This window comes from Gymnoscopelus microlampas (assembly GCF_963454915.1).
Source record: "Gymnoscopelus microlampas genome assembly, chromosome: 22".
Classification (NCBI taxonomy): Eukaryota; Metazoa; Chordata; class Actinopteri; order Myctophiformes; family Myctophidae; genus Gymnoscopelus; species Gymnoscopelus microlampas.
The window spans coordinates 12,677,534-12,702,049 of NC_139959.1; the positions used below are offsets into that span (position 1 = coordinate 12,677,534).

At 40.9% G+C, this 24,516-nt stretch overlaps 1 protein-coding gene across 1 annotated transcript; it reads left to right on the forward strand.

Annotated features, from left to right (window-relative positions):
- Positions 1–13,473: 13,473 nt before the first annotated feature.
- kpna1 (karyopherin alpha 1 (importin alpha 5)) lies at positions 13,474–24,289 on the forward strand. Its single transcript, XM_084048467.1, has 14 exons — positions 13,474–13,518; positions 15,195–15,328; positions 16,139–16,252; positions 17,378–17,477; positions 17,584–17,678; positions 18,140–18,271; positions 18,438–18,526; positions 18,618–18,717; positions 19,193–19,356; positions 20,157–20,235; positions 20,937–21,062; positions 21,150–21,277; positions 21,713–21,888; positions 22,166–24,289. The coding sequence occupies exons 2-14, from the start codon at positions 15,203–15,205 to the stop codon at positions 22,351–22,353; spliced, it is 1,617 nt and encodes a 538-aa protein (XP_083904593.1). The 5' UTR covers positions 13,474–13,518; positions 15,195–15,202; the 3' UTR covers positions 22,354–24,289.
- The last annotated feature ends 227 nt before the right edge of the window (positions 24,290–24,516 follow it).

The window sequence follows — 24,516 nt, forward strand, 5'->3', positions numbered from 1 at the left end:
TTGAAATCAAGAGAATCAAGAATCAAGAAGGTTTTATTTGTCACTAACTTATACAAGCACAAGCAGCTACATGTTTTAAACAAAACATGCCTGAAATACTGAGTAAATAAAAAATACTGACAAGGTACTTGATAAACATAGTTGGTCTTATGGGTAATTCTTCCAACAACGCCACACCCTTCTCTGAAAGTTGTGTTGTAACAGTGCTTATCTATGTCTTGAGGGTTGTTAGTTAGCAATTAAATATGCTGGCAAACAGCCATAAAATGTTCACAGATCCCAGTCATTTGCAGTTTAAAAGTGTGTTGCAGATTAAATGATAAGAATCCTCACGTGAAAATCATGTCAGTATATACAATTTGCACATTCATTTGTTAATGAAAGTGTCAACAAAAAAGTGGTGATTCCTTAGTGTAATCAACAAAACAGTTTCAAACAATTGCATAAGAATATAAAAAAAACGATTTGATCATGATATATTAGGCTGTATAAACATGAGGTATTTGTATTGTCTATTCAAAAATAATGAGCAAATTGGATATTTAGCTAAATATCTTTTTCTGCTTCTCAGCTATCTCCATCGGTGACATGGACTCCGGGCTGACATCCTCGTACAGTGGCTGTTTGACATGCCTCCAAATGACCAATATAATCCTTGTGACAAACAGAAGGCAGGCTACAGCCAACAGCACAACTAGGAGAAAAAAAAGGACACCAACCACTACTTTTACATAGAGGTCTACTCTACTATGGACATAAAGATTGACACTGAATGTAGTTTGGTGGTCCTATGCCTATACAGACAGCTACATCAGTGGCTTTCAAAATGACCCAGGGGTCCAGGGGGGGTTCCAGTGGGTCCCCACCTAAATCTGTTAATATAGCATAACATTTTGACCACTTTACCCATATTTTATGCTTTGGCTATTCAAAAATAGCTGATCTACAAGCTCCCAACGGGTCACAGTGTGACGCGTTGTGAACTTGTAGATCTGCAATTTTTTTATCTTTTTGAAAAATCTTAAAAGAATTGTGAAAATTCTTTGAATGAATTTGAACATTTTAACAACAGAAATATTCTCTTATGGGTGTCCCTGGCATAAAATATTTTCAGATGGGGATCCGCAGCCAAATACATTTGGGGGTCCATGATATGAAAATGATTAAGAATCACTGATCTTGGAAGATACATCAGAGGTGTAAAATGCTCAGTGTCTTACCAATGAAAATGGCTGAGCGACTGGGTGATGCAGCATCATAGTTTTTGACCACGTTCCCAGTCAGTGCCCAGATCACAACAGGGTAGATTGTGAGAATATACCTCACATGTTTGTCAATGACAAAGTTCTCCAGGATAAACCTACGAAACATTAAACACATCCTTATCACTTTGAACACATCCAAGAAAGAGACATTTTGTGTTCGGCTATGACTTTGCAAACATTTTTCCCATAGAATAGACTGCTGCATACAGTATGTAGTGATTCGTACAGAGCTGGGATCAAACCCCACTTTCCCAATCGGCAACCGGTTTGCCGATTGGGAGACTGGGGTTCGATTCCCTCTCTGTGCGAATCACTACACATATACTTACCACACAAGCAACCCTGTAGACAAAACAGAGAGTGCAATGGTGGCAGCATCCGTCGGAGACATGTTTACCTCATAGATCAGTACAATGGCCAGGTTAATCAGTGTTGCAATTGTTGTCCATGTTGCGTACATAGCCACACCATTCTGAACCTTCAAATATAAGAATATGAAAATGGAATACACTCATATGAACATAATACTGTATGTTGGCAGATTAGGTTTAGGTTAGGTTTACCTTGAGTCAAGTCCAGTGGATGTTTGATTGATCACACACTAACCATGACAGATCAACTAAAAATAACTTGGACACAGTACATAAACTTGTTTTACTTTCAGTAATGTCAATATAACTGTCATACTAACCAACACACGTATGAGCCAGAGTTCCGTTTTGTGGTATTTGTTGAGCCAAGCTCCGTACACATGTAGCCCATGGCAGGAGAAGCCTATCACAGCATAGTTTGAGAAAATGACCAGAACAAGAAAAACCAATGCGGCAATCATCACCCTTTAAGGTGACAAAAGAAAAAGACATTTCATTATTTTGTTGAAAAGATTTTCAATTATACAACCTGATGATGCAATTGTTGACAATACATTTGTAGAAACACAGAGTGCCCCATGTCAGACACTGAATTGAATTGAATTAACATGACAACAAAAAGTGAATCAGTCCCTTACCCTCTGTCCCAAACTAAGAGCCAGCCACAGTTGAAACACATATTTATGCTCCAGCTCACAAATAATCCATAAGGCAACACCGCAGGACTGCAGTAAACATAACCATTGGCATTCCTAAAGAAAGGAAGCATGAACTGTGTGATTCAATAAATACAGGTAAATTGAAAAAATTGTTTAACAAAACTTTAAATAAAATAAAATAAAAATGATTTAGAACATGTCGTCATCATACAGATGTCCTTTGCACATTATAAAATAAGAGTCTGGACGTTTAGACAACCATGGTAAAATGTGTATAATTTTCTCATTTCTGTAACAGTTCAATTGACACTTTCTGAATTGTCCTGATGGAAAGTGGTTTTGAGTGCTAGTCTACTCCAAGCAAGTTAGAACAAACACAACAACTTCTATTTGTCCCCTCGTGTGACCCTTGCAAACATTTAAGATGATAAAATGAGTAAATGTTCGTTTTTTTTGTTTTTGTTTTAGTGTTTTTTATCAAACAGTAAAAGCACAGGTCCTTACTTTCTGCAAATGGTAGAGAGGATGTAGCCATGCATCGCAATAAGCCAAGTGTAAATGATTGCCCAGATTTGAAATGTCCATCCTATAGGAGTGATTGGGGTGTCAAACACAGCTGACACATTGGCTGTGCTGGACGTAAATGGAACTAGGGGAGAAAACATCAAAACATATGACCAGTGGTGGACAAAGTATATACTCAAGTATTCAAAAGCACAAAATAGGAAGTACATTTTCAGAAATCGACTGAAATTCTCTGAAATGTGAAAATGTTCACTATAGATTTTCAGGCCGCTATTCAGTCTTCAAATCCAGTCCTATATTGTGCTGATCAGAGCATGGTCACCGAGTTATGGCCATTTGAAATGTTAGACACATATGTGTGCAAATTAAAAAAAAAACAATTGGTGTGACTATTGTCATGGCAGATCCCTGAACAGCATTTGTGTCATATTTGGTGAGGATTGGAGCAATGCTGTGCCTGTGGCCCCGAGGGACCCTGACGTGCCCCTGGTGTGACTATTGTCTTGGCAAACCCCTGAGCAGTGTTTGTGTCAAGTTTGGTGCCGATTGGAGCAACACTGTGCCTGTGGCCCCCGAGCCCCTAACTTGTCCCCTGGGGGCCCCATGTGGCCCCTGGTGTGAGTATTGTACCATACTTATGTGTGGCTATTGTCATGGCAGATCCCTGAACAGCATTTGTGTCATATTTGGTGAGGATTGGAGCAATGCTGTGCCTGTGGCCCCCGAGGGACCCTGACGTGCCCCTGGTGTGACTATTGTCTTGGCAAACCCCTGAGCAGTGTTTGTGCCCAGTTCGGTACAGATTGGATCAACACTGTGCCTGTGGCCCCATGTGTGAGTGTGACTATTGTCATGGCAGACCCCTGAACAGTGTTTGTGCAATGTTTGGTGGGTATTGGAGCAATGGCGCGCCTGTGGCACCCTGGTGTGGCTATTCTGATGGCAGACCCCTGACCAGTGTTTGTGTAAAGTTTGGTGCCGGATCGGACCATCCTGCAAGTCTGCATGTTACGTTTGTGACGTGACGTCCACCGTCTGTCCGCCCGTCCGCCCAACTGCCCAACCGACCACCCACCCTCTAGGCAATTTTAATATAGGATTTGAAATAGGGCTCTAGGGGTTTGTTCATTAGGTTATATATTTGTGTACGTTTCACGGTTTCAGTCCCAGTCCCTTCCTAGAAATGTGGCGTCAAAAGTAGAATATTTCTATTAAAATGTAGTAGACCATATGTACACCATTATGTACACCATAGTTTGCTACTGTGGTGATTTTACAGTAAGTACAAAATACAAGCTTATAAGTAAGATACAATTAGGACACTTCAAATGAAGACATAAACGTACAAATTCCAGGTACAGCTAGCACGTTGGTTCCTATGCTAAGGAGGAAGAGAAAAAATCCAACTAGTACAGCAGCCAGACGTCCACGATCATGTTTCTCCATTCTGATGAACTGTTTTAAAAAAAGACACAGGACAATGTATCAAATGAATATCTTCATGATCATTACAATATTCAAATATAACATTTTGATCGAAAGAGAGCACACTTCTGGATGTATCAGAGTAAACCTGCTTTAGCATTAGCCACCAAACATAACATTTGAGTAATGTTGTCATGGAAGTATGAAGGGCTTTATTTGTGAATGTGAACACTCTGCAGTCTGCATGACAATGAAAAAGTTAAGACCATTCCATTCATCCTGAAGCAGAAGTTACAACATAATTATATAATTGGCATAGTAGATTTTAGACCTTTCATTAATGTCTAGGCTGAAAGAAACTGACAAAGTCAAACAATGACTGATCCACCAATCCATACATTAACTCAGGCACATGTCATGTGGTAGCTGTTTTCTTCAATTAACCTCTGTAAGTGTAAAACAAGACAATATTAGACATACCTTTTCTTGCCACTCCCTTGGTGTGTGTGTAGTGGATAGCAGAGTGAAAAGGAGACAGAATGTATGGGAGGGGGAGTTCCCTATTTTATAGATTATAGAATAAGTTGCGCAAGAGGAAGGTTTATGGCCAGTCAACACATCACATGGACCTCTTATCTGGCATGTGTTTCTATAGAGGCATATGTAACTACGGTATCAACCTTTCTCTTGCCAACAGGTTATGAAATATATCCTAAAAAATATTTGTATTATAATAATTAGGCTATAATTATTATTATTATAATGATGTATGTATTGCAAAACATAATTGTACACATCGTACACAACAGCTGTCAGTGTCAAACCATCATATCGTCCATTCACAATGTAAACACACATAGACCATAAAACTCTGTTGAGGCTGGAGACAGATTAGCCTAGTTTGCTTTCCAGGGAAAAGCAGAACTGGTAAAACAGGAAAATAAATACTTTATCCAAACCTGCCTGTTTGAGTCCTAACAGTTGAACAGTTCAAAGTGGAACTGTGAGTCTTAGCCCAAATCAGTATGCGTATTTTCCCACTATGCTAAAATCATGATAGTATGGCTTTGATAAGTTAAAAATAATATCTAAATACCGGTAGCTGGATGTATTCATATTTTTCATTCTGTCACTGCAGACCTCTTAAGATAATTCATGTTTAATGTCCAGTTGAATCTCTTGCAGCCTACAGTATCGAGCCCATTTTAATACAGTGTGAGACTGATAATTAGATCAATGTATGCCCCTGGGCACTGTGAGGTCTGGGGGTGGACATGTAGGGTATGGAAGTGATACCTTGTATTGTATGTAAATAAAAATCTATAAAAATATATTACAAAGTAACTACAAGGTCCAATTCAAAGTTATGTATTTTATTGCCAGTTCACCTTGCACAGATGTACAGTGAACTGGAAGAAAGAAATAACATTACAGTATTTACAGTGTATGACAAATAACAAATGTAAACAAAGCAGTGGAGAAAACTACACATTCATATACAGTATACACATATATGTACATTACACAGACATTGTCCCACAACAGATGACACGCTGCATTTATCTCATAACACTTTAAACTGGCTTCCCGATTACAGACATTAAGTGTCAAAATGAGACATAGGGATTAAGGATACATCTCTGTCAATTTCTTTTATAGTGATCAAGAATAGGTTTAACTCCTCACTGCCTAGTAGAAAACACACACCCAAAAAGCATTTGAGGATTCATCCTTCATCAGGATTCATGCATTAACAGTGTGTTCAAGGTTCTGTGTCCATCAAAGTAGATTCCTCCTCAAATAGATCAAATGTCCGGGTGGCAATTAAAAGTACATTCATTTTTGCTAATATATAATTGATTATCATGTTAGATCAATATGGAGAATTGAATGAAGTTGGAACAATGTCTGTTCAGGGGGAACGGGAAGGCAACTTGAAAACCAGGCCTTAAAACAAAGCATCTGATCAAATCTGCTCCCCTGCAAATATGATCGCTAAACTGATAACCTACCTCACCCAGTCACCTGATAACAACTCCTCCCCTCACTCATCTGTCACCAGTCCATCCTCCATCTGATAACAACTCCTCCCTTGTTCACTTCCCACCGATCCATCAGATAATGACTCCTCCCTCGCTCACCTAATTCCAATCACCTTTGATAACCTCCTTTCTCCTCCCCTCTTGCCTATCAGTAAAAGGTGTATTTATGCCTTGACATGTCTTCCTGTCAAATTTGTATCTTGCTACACCTCTAGGAAAATATATTTTTCTGTTTCTCAGCAATCTCCATTGGTGACATGGCCTCAGGACAGGCATCTTTGTACAGTGGCTGCTTGATGTGCTTCTGAATGACCAAAAGAATCTTTCCGACAAACAGGACACAAGCTGTAGCCAACAGCGCCACTAAGAGAGAGAAATAGAGGAAAAGTATTACTACAGTACATATCAGTAGACAGACTAATATTCTGCTATACTGAATGTCACTCCTTACTAATTTGATGTCCAAAGGTAGAATGTAAAAATATATCTAATGATCTTCTCCTTGTATATCATGATCATCACAATGAATAACTGATGAGGATCAAGTCTGTATACATCTGTGGGATCTAACATTTTCATGACCATAAGGTTGTTTTCAGTTCCTCACCTGTGAAGATGTTATTGCGGCTGAGATCAGCAGCATCATATTTATTGAACAGAATCCCAGTGAGTGCCCAGATCACCACAGGGTAAATGGTGAGGATGTACCGCACATGTTTATCAAGGACACCGTTTTCCAGCACAAACCTGTAAGAAATAAAATCTGTTTTTTTTATTTTATTTTCAAAAAGCAGAATTACTTTTGCACATATGTTGTTGCACTAATGACGCTGTATATTATTGTTGCTGTACTGCTCCCTCTACCTCATATGCAGTGGTGGGCAGTAACGGAGTAAATGTACTTGAGTACTGTACTTAAGTACAGATTCTGAGGATCTGTACTTTACTTGAGTATTAGATTTTTTTGATACTTATTACTCTTACTTGAGTACACTTCCAAGACAAATATTTTACTTTTACTTGGGTACATTTCTAGGTACTGTAGGCTGAGTACTTTTAGGTTGGCTGTTTTATTTTTTCTTCCCTAAAATGTAATTGGACACACTTCTGCTCTCACACTAGCGTGTTTCTGGCTTTTTCAAGTATTTTTCAAAGCATGTACTTTTGAACACTTAAGTATATTTAAAAGCAATTTTTACTCTTACTTGAGTAACATTTTGACTGCTACTTTTACTTGTAGTGGAGTAAATTTGACCAGGAGTATCTGTACTCTTAATTAAATACTGGGGTCGAGTACTTCGTCCACCTGTGCTCATATGGTGAACGTACTAAGCGGGGTAGAGTACAGTATGGGCGTTCTATTCTTTACCATACTCACCACAAAAACAACACTCCGGTCAAAATAGAGAGTGAGGTGGTGGTAGCATCCGCTGGAAGCATTTTTGCATCATTTTGCAGTACAATGGTTAGGTTAACCAAAGTTGCAATTGTTGTCCATGTTGTGTACATAGCCACGCCATTTTGAATCTGTCATTAAGAAGAATGTGCTCAGATACACAACCACACATCAAAGTATAAGTGCTATACATTTGCTACGATTATGAAGGAAGATATTCTGAGAGGCGAGTTAACTCGATATTCAGTATAGCCTACCCAAAACTTTACTTACAAACACACGTAGGAGCCATAGGTCGACTTTGTGGTATTTGTTGAGCCAGGCTCCATAAATATGGAGCCCATGACAGGAGAATGCTATCATGATGCAGTTTGTGCAGGCGATCATCAGAAGGAAACACACAGCAGGGATCATTAACCTTTGATTAAAAATGATAAATAAAACAGAACACATATTATCATGTCTAGCTTTTTTCCATGCAAGTATTTTACACCGGCAAAGAAATGCAAACCAATCCAAATGTCATGAATGACTACAGTCAGACCTTTACCTCTTGTGTCAATCCAATAACAAATCACATGAAATGTTCTGTTACATTATTGTCACATTATTGTCATTATTAACAACTGCTATTGTCATAAACACACCTCACACGTATGGATGTCAAGTTGATTACATTCTATTGCCTACCAACACAACCAAGATACTATAGAACCATGTATTATATTTAGAAACATATAAATACCAAACACATCATATACAGTATAGTACACAGTATATTATGCCGTATCAGAAGCAAAGAACAGTGGAAAAACACTCATCACGTAAGCACCTTCTGTCCCACAGAAACAGCCATCCTACATTAAAGCCCATGTTTAAGAACCAGGTAATAAAGAATCCATGTGACAGAACTGGAGGACTGCAGTAAACATAACCATATGCATTCCTGGATAAAAGAAAAAAGAAAAAATTATATTAGTATACAGTATACAGTAATATTGCCTAATTCAACACACCCACCAAGACAAAAAAAATACATTTGTAATATCAAGACATGAATAGGGCTGGGCAATTAATCAAAAACGTATCGAAAACGATATTTATATACTGTATATATATTAATATTTCTTGTATATCAACGAATCAACACTATTTTCTTTTCATAATCTACTAAATCTAACCACTTACAGCTGCACAGTACTGTACTGTAACTGTAACTTTCCCCTTCTACCCCGGATTTGAACCCGGTTTCCTGCGTGTGCAGACATTTTTACCAAATCAGCTAATAGATTCTGTATTCTTTGATATTGTATGGTGCTCTTGAGGTTGGCCTGCTGGTACGAATGGTGTGAAGTGGACCTTTCCTGATGATCTTTGTGGGAGAGCATTTATTGTGGTTCGCCTCTGTTCCAATGTTGATGCCAGCTCTCTGAGTACTTGGTTATGTCGCCAAGTATATCGGCCTTGGGCAAGACTCTTTGGGCACCCTGATAGAATGTGCCTTAGGGTTGCAGGTGCTTGACATAGGGAACAGGCGGGATCTTCTCCGTACCACAGCTTCAAGTTTTGAGGTGAGGGTAGCAGGTCATACGTGGCTCTGATGACAAAACTCAGCCGGGCTCCCTCCATCTCCCAAATGTCACGCCAGCTGAGTTTTCTCTTCTCCAGACTCTCCCAGTTAGTCCATCGGCCCTGCTTAGCCATTGAGACGGCTTTGGCGTGTCGTTCTGCCTCCTCCTGTCTTCTGACTTCCTCTACCACAAGCCGTCTCTTTTGCACAGGTGTTTCTTCTTTCCACCGAGGAGCTTTTTGGGATGAGTCCAAGACCTGCTCTCCCATGTTGGACTTGGCCAACCATATCCCTGAAGTGAAGAGCAGACTTTGCATTCTGAACAGCTTCTGCAGGAGTCCACTTCCTTCCCGTTGCCACCCGGGGGGCTGCTGTTCGAATGATGGCATCCTCAGATTCAGTAAGGGTCATGACCAACCTTGCTTTGGTGCGTTTGAATTCTTCCACGAGACCTGCAATGGGTAATTCCAATTTGCCGTTCCGTACAGTCCAATGGAACTCAAGCACCGTGGAATTCCGAGCCACTGTTTCAGTTGTGTGCTGATCACCCTCTCCAACTTTTCCACTTTAGTGATGGGGATTTCATACACAGTTCTTCATTGTTCAACGGGTGCGTACAAAAATTGTTAAAATAGCCAATCTACACGTGAGCTTGTATATCTGCAATTTTCACTGGTAGCTTTAAATAGCTTTAAATTCTCTATTAAAACAGCTCACTGTCTGTCTGTCAAATATAAATGAATTAAACCAATAAAAAGATGAAACATCTTATTAAATAAATTAATTATGAAAGGGGTTATTCCGAGAAAATATCTTATAAGCGTCGGAAATGCTTCCAGATAGGTTTCTGAAGTTTAAACAGCAGAAAGTACAGAGATTTATACACAGAGCGTAGGTTTCCTCCTCCTCCATCATCACGTCATCGGTCTGCTGTAGGCCCAAACTGTAAGCATCTCCTAGGGAACTAGTATCGTCTGGGTCACCAAGCCTTCAATACTATGTGAACAATCGCAAGGTTTAATACCCTGCTATCTAATTGTTGCTGACACATACCAAGGCCCAGCTAGACAAGAACAATCAAGACACATTCACTGACTGGGAGGCACAGGCAATTCCACCATACTGACACATACAAATGAAATAAATGTTTTATCAGATCGATAAATACATATTTATCTATCTATCAACTATCAACCCTTTCATAATTAACTTTTAAGAAGTTTCAAGTTTAGATAAAAAGTAGCATTTTGTTTTTCTTATGGGAACACGGCTTCATTATATCCTCAGAAACAGCTATTTTACAAAATAATTTGTCACCATTTTAGAAAATTCTGAAGGTTTCTAATAGAAAGGTAACGTCTGTGGTGTTACGGGTCAAATATGACCCAGCAGTTAATATTGGCTGTTGCATGCATCATTTAAGAATGGTGGGTTGCTCTGTGGATCAAATTTGGTTCAATTTGTCCCCACCAACACACACACACACACACACACACACACACACACACACACACACACACACACACACACACACACACACACACACACACACACACACACACACACACACACACACACACACACACACACACACGTGTGCACGTGGGTAGCTTTCTAACACGCTGGGTTAATCACAATCGAGGTAAACGTTTGAAATAATCGAATTTGTGATGTTGATTTGAAGTCATATTGCCCAGCCCTAGGCACGATTATGCTGTAAGTGTTTAAACATAGCCTATGCAGGTTCTTACCTTCTGCAGAGGCCAGAGAGAAAGTAAAGTAACATTAAAGTGAGCCAGATGTAGATGATAGACCAAATAGAGAAGGTCCATCCTACAGGTGTGAGCTCTGTGTCGAACGCATCTGATACGTTGCCTGTGTTTGTCACAAAGGGATCTAAGAAACAAATGGTAAAAATAATAATAGCAATAATAATACTTCTTATAATGATGGTTTTAACCAAAAAACGCTGGGATACAGTTGATGTACAGTAACCAAGAAAAGTATCATCAAAAGTAACAAAACTTGAACTTACATATTCCACCTCCTGCCAGTGCGTTGAATACCAGAGTATTGATAAAGAGTAGAACGGACCCAACTGTGACGGTCAGAAGGCTAATATTGTGTTCTCCCATTGTGGTCAACTACAACAAAAGTCATGATGATATCAATACATTATGTGTGAGTTCACTTATAATTTTTGAATAGTCAATAATATTACATCTTTCAGATTATTCTAAAATATAATCTGTATAATTTTAGAGAATTCTTGTGCTGCATTGTAGACATGACCTTTTATAGGCATTATTGGTTGTTAAGTGTCAACAAAATAGCATGATGAAAATCAACAGAATTACCTTTTAACAGTGCCAGGACAAGAGCAAGACTGGTGTAGACGATGGCCTTTTTATCAAACGCATAAACAGTTTGGTTTCGGTTGTGCAAGAGCAAGACTTTATGGGCTTTCAGCACGTGTACACCTGTCAGGCTATGGGAAGAAGAAAAAAACGTAGAAAAAATTGTACCACTACGTAACGTCAGTGACAAGTTGCTGTTACACAGTTACCACCACTTCAGCATTTACAAAATGTTCTATTATAAATCAGACTTTGCTCCAACTTGCCAGTCAGCTCATGGCTTTTGTCAGTTGATCATATTAGCCTGTTCAGTCAAGAGTTAAACAGGCACACACAGCAGGAACACATGTGAGAATGCTGTGCCATTGTGTCCTTCAAGCTTGTCATCATTGTGTGTGTGTGTGTGTGTGTGTGTGTGTGTGTGTGTGTGTGTGTGTGTGTGTGTGTGTGTGTGTGTGTGTGTGTGTGTGTGTGTGTGTGTGTGTGTGTGTGTGTGTGTGTGTGTGTGTGTGTGTGTGTGTGTGTGTGTGTGTGTGTGTGTTAATATTTGCGAGTCCCAGTCATTATGGTTACCATTGTGAGTCAGACCATATCATGAAGGACCTGGAACTCCATATATGGAGCTAACTGTATTATCTAAGTCTGAAATTATAGACTCCATTTTATGGGCATGACTGGCATTCGGATATAATGGATGTGTCACACAGCGTTAAATGATCTCCAAGACTCATCTCTTTGACATAGATTTCATCAAGACTACATCTTCAATGCCAACTCCAAACTCTCAACTAGAGAGAGAGAGATCAGCACCTTCTGTAGCATATAGCCAACTAACAAGGGAATTTGGGCTTAGCAACCCAGATACTCTCATGTTTATATGGAGCTCTTTCCACTTATTCCATTTCAGCCTCTGCTACTAAGTCACCTTGTGAACCACGGTCAGACATCTGGGTTTAAGTTCTGATAGGACAAAATAACCAGTCGAGACTTGGTATTTTTCACATCATCCATCCATCTCAGAATTCATATGGACAGAGATACAAAAGGAAGGCAAAGAACACTATGAGTATATATTTCCCTGGCCTTAGTGTGATGAGATGAGATAAATACAGTACTTGTGTGTAATATGTGTTTACAATACTGTCTGCATTTATAATATAACAAAAAAGAAAAGTTTTTATAACTTTAAAGTTTTTAATGTTAATGTTGTGTGTTTATAGTTGTCTCCGCCAGGCCGAAGGCGACATTGCCCAATTATAGTGCCACCAGGGGGACAATTTTTGTAAAACACATTTTTTTATATTACTCCTACAGAACAGATTTTGTCCACAGACAGACAGACAGACAGACAGACAGACAGACAGACAGACAGACAGACAGACAGACAGACTACCGTGATAATTGACATGTCCATTAGGGGGCACTAACGTGTAGGGGGAAGCACTCTTTGGGAAGCAGTGAAGCGCCATAATAAATAAGAGGTCTCTCCAGTCTCCGCAATTTAAATCATCAAACATGCTGAATTCTGAACACATGTTCAAGCGGCTTGGTTTGTTACGAATTGTAAGTGAATAAATAAATTATGTTGTGAGCGAGAACTCTCCCCCCCCCATCTCTCCCTCCCTCCCTCCCTCTCCCTCTCCCCCCCCCCTCTCTCTCTCTCTCTCTCTCTCTCTCTCTCTCTCTTTCTCTCTCTCTCTCTCTCTCTCCCTCTCCGTCTCCCTCCCCCCCCCCCTCTCTCTCTCTCTCTCTCTCTCTCTCTCTCTCTCTCTCTCTCTCTCATCGCTCTCTCTCCCTCTCGCGAGAATGCTCAACTGGGGGGTAAACGTCGCGCATGCGCACATCTACACCGGTAGAAAAACTGTGGCCTAGTAGCGAATAAGGGGATTAGAGAGCCCGATCTGACAGGTCAGACATTAATATACAAATACACTGCTTTATCGTGTAGTTTGGTATCTTCTCTGGTTCAATGCAGAGCCTTTCAGTGGCGGCAGACATTTAGCGACCCCTCATCAGGGTTTTAACGCTGTGATTTGAGCCGACATTAAGAGGTTATAGATCTCACTGTCAAGGTGCTAAGGCTAGCTTTAGCTAAACCAGGCTAACATTAGCTAGCATGCTAATGCAGTTAGCCTTCTCTAGAACGTATAAGGTGATGTTAGGCCGGGGCAGATTATTATTTATTCATAATCATTACTAATTCATCGTTTCCTCGTGTTGTTATGATAGCTTTGTGAATCACTGAAGGTCACCGCTTTTTAAACGAGTGCTAGCACCAAGCTAACGTTAGCTAGTATCCTCAGATGCCCCCCTTGTCAACAACATGACATTGTGTCAAATTATGAATGCCTGGTTATTGTACCTAAACTGTTATCTAACCTACATTATTTATTTATTTTATTATTATTTATTCATTATTTAAGTTATTGGAGGATTAATCGCCAATATATAAGGACATCTCTTTATTTAGTTGATGTGATCAGACTATAGTGGTCCAACATGTCAGGGACTCTTGTGAGATGTTTGAAAACAGCACATCTACAAGCTCACAAGGCATCACGTTGTGAGCTTGTAGATCGGCTATTTTCAAATAGCCTATGTATAAAATATAGGGCTGAAGTGGTTAATGTATGTTTTATAATAATATAATAATTGATATCAGCAAATTAACTAGTAACTAAAGTTTTCAAATAATTGTAGTGGAGTAAAAGTACAATATTTGCCTCTGAGATGTAGTGGAGAAGAAGTAAAAGTATTGCAAATTGGATTCATTTAATAATGTATTCATCAATGTATTGGTCTCGGCTCCTATGTGAGGAGGACTCTCAACTGATGAAAGAAACCCCAAATGGGATGATTCTTGCTGTATCCATATTATATAGTATTTTAGAATGTATATTGGAATGAGATAAGTCCTTAAATGGGTGATGCTCTCTGTTGCTAGGATTTTGAGTCTTTTTGCTTTGGTGTGTATGCTTCATGGCACATTTCATAATAATAAATAATACATTTGTTGTAATGGAGGGATTTTGTACTTTAGCCTAGGGATTCTCCAACATTCATGTCAAGGACCCCCAAATTCATATATATATTTGGCCGCAGACCCCTGTCTTAAACGATTTTGTGCCAGGGGCCCTCATAAGAGAAGGCGTAGGTTTATTTGCATAATTCCAAAATGTTCAAGATTTTTCCAAATGTTTTGAAAAGAGCAGATCTACAAGCTCACAATGTGTCGTTCTGAGCTATTAGTGTAAAGCTCAAGTAGGGTTAAGCGGTGAAACGGATTTTGTCGCTATACTAACTCATTTTGCTGGCGACTCCCTGGGTCCCCCTCAAAGACCCTCTGACTCCCACTTTGAGAACGACTGCTTTAGCCTGGGTTGATCAATGCCATGGCATGCTCTAATATATCTGTAATTCTGTATTCTGTATGACTGTTCTTTTTGCTGATGTAGAAACAGTCCTGACCTGGGATTCATGTCCACATTGGCCAGTCTTAGTTACAACCTGTATACTGTATCTATTTAAGGTAATGTGGCCCAATTTTCATTGAGTTTGACTCCTACACGTTTCTGTTTTACTAGGCTACACAATGAGCCAGAGCAAGGACAATGCACGACTCAAGAGCTACAAGAACAAGTCGCTCAACACAGACGAGATGAGGAGGAGGAGGGAAGAGGAAGGTCTACAGCTACGCAAACAGAAGAAGGATGAGCAGGTAAGCCACGTTTGGGGGGAATGGTAATTAATTAACCCTCTGCCTTTTCTTTTTTTTTTAAAGATTTGTTGGGTTGTTTTTATGCCTTTATTTAGAGAGGGATGGTGAAAGTAGGCTGACAGGAAATGGGGTGAGAGATGGGGGGCGACAAAGTCGTCGGGAACGGGAGTCGAACCCTGGTGCCTGGACCGTCATGCTACGGCCCAGGCCCTCTCTGCCTTTTCCAATGACTTGTTAGCGTTGGTGTGCTTATCAACCACTTTAACCCTGGCGTCCCAATTTTGTCGTTCAACCATTTGCAATTTACAGCTGGTCCTAGAAAAGCATTCTAAGCTTAACACCATAAATGACATACCGGTATGTTTATTGCTACTAGTGTTGATGATTTCTTGTATGTTATTGTATGTCTTTAAATGTCTTGATGAATTGAATACATAGGACCACAATGGATGGAAACAAGCCCTTAGGGCTTTTTGTGTTATCCTTTTAGCATCATTGTTCAATCGTACCTCTGTACTATTTGCAAACTGTTAATATAAATATTCAATCAATCAAAACTGCTGGTATAGCATTTTAGGCAGTAAAACATGTGTACATCAAGCTTCCACAACAGTGTGCATAACATTAAATAGAAAAAAATAATAAAATAAAGAATAGACAGATAGTAAAGTGTAGTAGTTATACAAACTATTGTACAAAATAACCATACATACAAATAGGAAAATGTTCAACAATCCTGTGTTGTCTGATTAATATACTGTATTTACTAGTGTAGATGTAAATGAACCACACTGTTCTCTGCTGTCTCAGCTCTTCAAACGGAGGAATGTTGCCACAGTGGAGGAGGATGGAGCCCTGGACGATGATGGGATGGCTGATAGTGGCTATCTGGAGTCCCAGGCCAACAACATGGATCCACTCGCGGTAAGGAAGATTGATTTTAAAGGGGAGCTTATAGCCTATTAACCTGAATTCCTATCGTTCTATTGTGAGGATGGTATGGAACCAGCCTACATAAAACATGCATTTGTTATATTGTATAAAGGCGGTTTCGATCCTTTTCCCCAAGCCTTTTCATATTCACGCACTTTGCACAACCCCCCAAAAAACATTTTCCTCACATGCCCCAGACACAGAGAAAGATGGAGAGAGGTAGACAATGTGTTTATGATAGAAAGGGGAAGGAAAACAATAGACTATGTGCAACTGCTGGCCTTGTCTTTCATGGCTGTAGACAGATATTTAACCACATACATTTGCTATTATTATTGCATGGCAGTATTTAGTCATGTAAAGTAGAGCTGGAACAGTTAATGAACTAATCAATGTAATCAATCGAAAAATCTATTTTTAAATAATAATCGATTGTGGTGAAAAAAAAAACTTTTTGTGGATTAAATTTCTTCTTTTTGGGTGGTGAAAGTTACAGGACTGCCTATGCTATGGTGTGTAATATGAATGTAAGCTTATCATATTAACACAATCATTGTTTATTTATAACACAATTGACTGTCTTCCATCCTATGTTCAAGTGCTTCTGGAGAAACAAAAATGTCAGTTGCTTGTCACTTCAGCTTCACATGCAGTCCATTATTAAACACATGGGGGATTTATTTTGTGTCTCTTATTATTAGTAATTATTTCTAGTCTTGAGTGCTTGTGATATAGACAGATATCAGATGTTTTTAAAATGATTATATTAACACATTCCCTGCCAGGTATTCATTAATTAATTATGTATTGTTATGTATCATCATTCCTCTAGTGGGGGAAAAAAAAAAATCTTTCAAAAGACGGAGATCTCCGCCAATGGTGGTCAACGGGTGGTCAACGGGTGGATTTGAAATGATGGAGATCTCTGTCTGAATGGCAGGGATGTGTTAAAAATATAAATTAGAATTGTGTTATATTATTATGATTCTTTTTAAATAATAATATATATATATTTTAAATGTGCTTCTTGATTATCTGTTTAAGAAAATAATCAATAGTTGCAGCCCTAATGTAAAGCCGCCTTGTCTTGTTCGATCATCTTTCAAACATTCACAGGGTGGGGCGATCTCTGAGGATATGACTCAGATGATCTTCTCAGACTCTCCTGAGCAGCAGCTGGTAGGTACCCAGCGCTTCAGGAAGCTCCTGTCTAAAGGTAAGGGTGCCAGCCACAGCCTCACCTTTCAATGTGGTTTTCCTCATTAGATAACTTGCCTGTGTTCTGAGTCTGCATTCACACTGCTTTGCCTGGTATTACACAGAACCCAACCCCCCTATTGATGAGGTCATTGCCACTCCTGGGGTGGTAGATCGTTTTGTGGAGTTCCTGAAGAGGAGAGAAAATTGCACATTACAGGTAAACTTCATGTGGTATTGTGGCAGTTGTGTGCAGGACGTTTGTCTTAACACAACAACAAGGTCAAATGAAGGTTGAATTATAATTTTTTACCTTTATTTACCCAGGGAAGGTTCGCTGACTACAAATTCCATTTTACTGCAAATCCCTGTTTCATACTCATAGCATTGACATACATTCACGCCTGGGCCCTGCCCAGTACAACCACAGTTCCTGTTGGCCACTGAGTGCCTTGCTCATGGGCACTTCTGCGGTGGGAATTTAGGGAGGGATGAGTGTTGCTCATTCACTTCCCTGCCTAGATTGTAACTCTGCAGGATCGAACTGGGAAACACTCAACTCAAAACCTCAGGCCCCTGTTGAAACCCTTTCAAAAGCAATGGTCTAGATGAGAAACAGCACAATTTTTAGTTTAGTTTATTAAACTACAATAAAGTGAGACATGTATTTGTTCTTTTCAGTTTGAGGCTGCATGGGTGCTGACAAACATTGCATCGGGGACCTCTCACCAGACTCGTGTGGTCATCCAGTCAGGAGCTGTGCCCATTTTCATAGAAATGCTCAGCTCTGACTTTGAAGACGTCCAGGAACAGGTAAGAAATCTTATAATTGACCCCAGTCCTTAAACTCTGACGTCAAACTTGTGTATGTGGTGGGGGAAGGAAAATAACGAACGTAGCAAATAACATATATAGGGCTTAAATGGATGTCTGACTAATTGTTATCCCCGTTTGAATCTTCCTCGACTATCTCCACCAGGCGGTGTGGGCCCTGGGGAACATAGCAGGCGATAGCACAGAATGCAGAGACTATGTGGTGGACTGCAACATCCTACCCTCCCTGGTGCAGTGAGTGGCAGCTCAGCATATTTCACTTGATCTTATACTGATAAAGCAGTGACTTTGCTCTTTAACTGAAAGAACGCCGTTGCTCTCTAAGGTTGCTGGCCAGGCAGAATCGTTTGACAATGATGAGGAACGCTGTTTGGGCACTCTCAAACCTGTGCAGAGGGAAGAACCCGCCTCCAGATTTCACCAAGGTAATTTATCCAGATACAGTAACAGTGCACCTACCACATTGCCCACCATAACTCAAGGTTACAGGCTGTTTGTTGTTGTAAATAGGGAAGAGGGTAAACATAGCAGCTGATTTCAGTGCAATAACACCCAATTCACACCAGCAGCGACATTTCTGCTAAATGAGTGTGTACAAAATATCTGAAACATCCACATCACCTTTGTGTGTAAGCCTAGTCCACGTCTTCTATCAGTCCACAGCAAGCTTCTGAATGGCTGCTTTCTTTGTCTAGAAAGGTTGAGCGGTACTCAACTTTTTCACACCACTTTTTGCGAAGGGCTTAGCGAGGTCACTTCTTGCTATATGCAATGCATAGTACCATGGCGCTTTCTCAGAAGGCGCCGCGGTTGCGGATGACCGCTCTTGGTGTGAATACGGCGTAACCGAATTGATGCTTGTGCCTTTTATAAAGCCTTTTTTACCTGTGTTCCCTCCAGGTGTCCCCGTGTCTCAGTGTGCTGGCTTGGCTGCTGTTTGTCAATGACACAGACATCCTGGCCGACGCATGCTGGGCACTTTCCTACCTGTCTGATGGCCCTAACGACAAGATCCAGGCCGTCATCGACTCGGGAGTCTGCCGCAGGCTGGTGGAGCTACTGCTGTAAGGCAACCACAGGATCACACTAAAGGCCAATAATACATGTCCTTCTGACGGTTCGGTGACCAGTCTTTCCGAACTAGTTTGAAGAGTCAGGACATCTGGGGGTGCACGACTTCTGAGACCGGCCATCAGAAGATCGGAATGACATCAATTTGTTGTTAATATCACCTCCCTTTCCGGGGAAAAGTTTAGACGTCGGAAGGAGCATGTATTTGGCTTAACACATGCCATCGCCTCTTCTACTGTAGGGAGGGAAAGTGCAGACCTGCTCCACTTGCTGGTTGTGTTCCAAAAGTCTTTTGAACTGACTTTAATTGCTCCTTAGGGACACTTTTAGGTTATAATGCATTAAGATCAACATAAGCTGTGAATAAGATAATAGCAGAATATTCTGTAGCACCATATGCATGTTTATATTTAAATGAACAGCCAGCCCTGTTTTATTGTATCACCACTCAAAAGAAGAACATCCAAGCCGCTTTGTATGCTTCTTTTACTGTTGATTTATAATTTGAAACACCCTCTTAGTGTCCAATATAACTGACAGTGAGTCAGTGAGTGACTAACAACACTGTGTTGTACAAGCTGTAATGTGCATTAGATCCAATTAATTATTAACCTATGTGTTGAACTCAAACGGCTGTGGGCAATCTGACCACTTTCCCTCACTGTTGCAGAGATACATGTTGTCTACATTTATCATCTTAAGAGTCGACTACAGTGAGTTGTGGTGAGGTGTGTCTTAGCTTTTACACAGAGGTGTTTCACACTGATCATTGTGATTCTGTGTGTTGTTCCAGGCACTCGGATTATAAAGTGGTGTCCCCGGCATTGAGGGCCGTTGGAAACATAGTCACAGGAGATGACCTACAGACACAGGTAATGGTGACATCTGCAAACAGAAAGGCCTGGGTTTAAATAGCACTTAAGCTAATATAATGCCACACGATGATATAGTTAGGGGCATCTATTTGATTGGCATAATTTTTAAAGTGCCCGGCCCCTAAAATGTATGTTTGTGGGTTAAGAGGAAGGTAAGCAGGTAGGTTGTAAGTGTTTTAGCAGCAGTGGTCATATGTAACCCCATCTTAATACACTATAATTGCCCTCTACAAAAAAAAACATTAAAAAATAGTTCATATGTTGCCCTATGGGGCAAAGCACGTTATCAACTTAGCTTTGTCCCCCTTTGTAGGTCAAAATTAACGGGTAGCAATGCAATTGGCTGTTGAGATTAGGCGTGGCCGCAAAGAAAGAGCGGACCAAGTACAGAGCCAACTCTGGTCAACTAAGTATTTGTTTACTAAGTATAGAGGGTTTAAGTGGGAAACTACTTGGTGCTTGCTCTGCGCTTTAGGGCATTGTAAATCCAACTGTAATTGTATTCAAGGAGAAGTCAAGTTGAGCAGGAAAGTACCTTAGCATTGTCAAGAAATACAAAGAATGACTCAACTTCCAGATTACCAGTTCTGCCACCAAAACTGAATTGGATCCCACGGGTCGGCCGGATTTATCCAGGCTGCGACTGAACTAGGCGTGCTTAGTTTTGACTTTGGGTGTGTGTTTGTTGTATTGTCCAGGTGATTCTGAACTGCTCGGCCCTGCAGTCCCTGCTCCACCTCCTCAGCAGCCCCAAGGAGTCCATCAAGAAGGAAGCCTGCTGGACCATCTCAAACATCACCGCAGGGAACCGAGCACAGATACAGGTGCGTGTGCTGGCGTGTTGCAGTTAATCTTAAGAGCGTCATGATATGGTTTATCCATGCTTACCGTTTCGCTCCCTGTGTCGTTAGATGGTGATGGATGCAGGACTGCTGCCTCCTCTCATTAATATCCTGCAAGTGGCGGAGTTTCGCACACGGAAGGAGGCTGCCTGGGCCATCACCAACGCCACCTCTGGAGGCTCCACAGAGCAGATCAGGTGAGACCCAAACTATGAACAGAGCGTGCCTATCTTGACGGAGCCATGAAAATAACCCGTAGAATTGTCACCAACCCTGGCTGGAAGCATTGTTTCTTCTATTTTACCAGGTGGTTAATTGCATTCACCTGCCGTTACACAGTAAATGGCTATTGATTTATCGGTCACAGCCCTAGCTGTAGGATTTTTAAATTGAAACGTGAGTGAAGAGAAGTAAAGAGATGATTTTTCTGACTGAGGGATCTTTTCAAAGTGGGGTCCAGGGACCATCTGGGTTCCTTGAGGGGTCTACAAATGGACCCTTACTGAGAGTACAAATGAAACCAAATTTGATTTCATTTGTACACTCTTGAGTTACGGTTGTCCTTGAAATTAAAAGCAACAATTTCAGACTCTCCTTTGATGTTTTGTGTTTGTGTGTACTGCCCCCTGCAGATGTCTGGTGGAACTGGGCTGCATAAAGCCACTGTGTGACCTGCTGACACTGATGGACTCTAAGATCGTGCAAGTGGCTCTGAACGGTCTGGAGAACATCCTGCGACTGGGAGAGCTGGAGGCCAAGAGGGGTGGTGGCATTAACCCCTACTGTGCAAACATAGAGGAGGCGTATGGTAGGCATACTGACACATTTGTCATGTTACTATAATATCTGGATCAATATTAACCTGATGTAAACGCTTGCAAACTAAATCCTTTACCCATGCTACTGGTACTGTACTTGTGAGGAGTTCTACGTTGTCATAGTTATAAATTAGATAGTACATAAATTATACCGGCTACTCAAAACGGCAACCCCAGTGCCTAATTTTGATAATGGTGTTGCAGCGTTTACCACAGATTGAATCAGACTTTTAATGCCATTGCCTATGGGTCCACCTTCCTCCGCAGGTCTGGACAAGCTGGAGTTCCTCCAGGGTCACGAGAACCAGGACATCTATCAGAAGGCATTTGATCTGATTGAGCGCTACTTCAGCCCTGAGGACGAGGACCCATCCCTGGCCCCAGCTGTCGACTTGACGCAGCAGCAGTTCCTCTTCCAGCAGTGCGAGGGCCCAATGGAGGGTTTTCAGCTATAATCCCAACTCTCCCCTCCATGCGCCACCTTCATCCCCACTGAAACCATTCTCCTTTCCCTGTCTCTCTCTTTCTCTCTACCCACAACCACGGGTGAAAAAAAAAACCTGGTTCGAATTCCCCTCCCCATCCCCTTCCCAACTCAAGAGAGATTGATTTAATCATCTTTATCATGATTATAAAAAAAAGTGTAATGCTATTACCGGAGCACATCTGTGTGCGTGTGTGCAATGCAGGTTCAAGTCATGCAGTCTTAGTCAGTTTGTGAAGGATTCACTTCCCTTTTCCTGACTCCAAATGAGCCCTCTACTTTTTTGGACTTTCCTATTGAACTTATCCCATGTCAAAAGGCTCGCCTCCCATCATCTACATTCCCCATAATTATTTGACGATCCCATCTCTTGCGAGCAAATGAGAGTTTGTTGAACCGTGCTGCTTGTCTGATGGAACTGCATTAGTGACTCTCAAGACACTGTGGGTGTGATTTTACCCAATCCCCCCTCTCACACACAGACACATACACACACATACACACATGCATACACACACACACTCAGATCCCTAGAGAATAATGGTCAATCCTTAACACTGGACTGACCGTAGGACTGACCACACGACTGTGGTCAATGGCGCGACGTGGCCAGTCCCACCCTTATGGACTGAACTGACTTCTACTGAAGGCACTTAAAACGTGACTCAGAGGTACCTTACACTACCTCCTCTCTCCAGCCATGGATGGACGAATCAGGAGCGCGACAGCATTGGTGAGGGGTGGAGCTTGTGTTGTGTGATTTACCAGGCTGCTTGTGCACCCTCCCTGGATACCATATCATGCATTCCTTCCTCCAGAGTGGGAGGACGGGGGGGACTCTTCTCTATCCTCATACAGCCCTCCAGCCCTAAGAGTTTGGACTGCCTCCTGCCTATGGCGTGACGCACGAAACCCCTTGGAACCATGGGAATTGGAGTCTTCCCTCGCACTGAGACTTAATGGACAGACGTAGACGAGACAAATAAGACTTAACCCTGGAGCCTGTCCAACGGCAGACCCGTGGGAATTTTATTATAATCCTACCATAATTCCATTTTATTTGCAGCACTTTAGTTCGGGACCGACGCCAGCTCATACAGTAGTTTTTAACGCTCGCCATTTGAATGATTCATTTGTGTTAATGGCACAGCTCTTCCCTCCTCAGGAAGTGAGGCTTAAAGGGGTGTTTGTCTACATCCTCAGTCTCCTGTTGGTGTGGCAAGGACGACAATGCACCTCACTGTTTACCCACCCCACGATGGGGTCCAGCATATTGAGGACTGAAAACTGTTAATGACGGACTAATTGTAGTCAGCAGATGATGCCTCATCAAAACTCTAAGAACGCTACCCTGACAAAGTAAATTATATCTCTTGGATTTGGCTTTTTAGCTAAAAAGTCTCAAAATACGACTTCCCAATGTAATTTCAGGTTTGTTTGTTTAGTTTAATCTTTCTAAATCATTGCCACAAACCTATTTTGGGGGGAAGGTCTACTCTAGAGTGTTGTACAAAATATATTGAGAGATACTTTTTATTTGGGGGGTGCAGAATCTGTCATTTTTCTGATGGTGCCATAATCCGTATTCAGAAATCCAGCCGGGTAATTTAAAGAAAATAAAAATCCAGATTAAACTTAAAAATACTGGTGATTACATAAGTTAACAATGCTGAATTATTGTTTACCAAGTCCTCTTTACATTTCTTACTTTTGTCAAAACATCTCTGCACGAGATGACCAGCTCATGTTCAATACTGCTGTTGTATTGAGTTTGTGTAACTGTCCTTTGTTATGCCATTTGCATAAATGCTGTTTCATGACCTACTATTTGTGAAATGCTTTTATTGTGGTTAGAACCATAAGCACAGTCATTTACAGTTGAAAATACATTGGCTAATTGGAAGGTTTATTCTTGGCTTTATTTGTGAAATGCTTTTATTGTAGTTAAGCACAGTCATTTGAGTTACAGTTGCAAATTCATTGGCTATTTGGGAGGTTTCTTTTTGGCTTTTTGTTTTACTAATTTGAGACGGGTCTGTGAAGAGACAGGAAACCAATGAGACAGAGGAGAGCCTTTCAAGATAAGTAGGAGACCAGTGTCCTCATGCTAAGAGCGTGATATAATGACCTTATG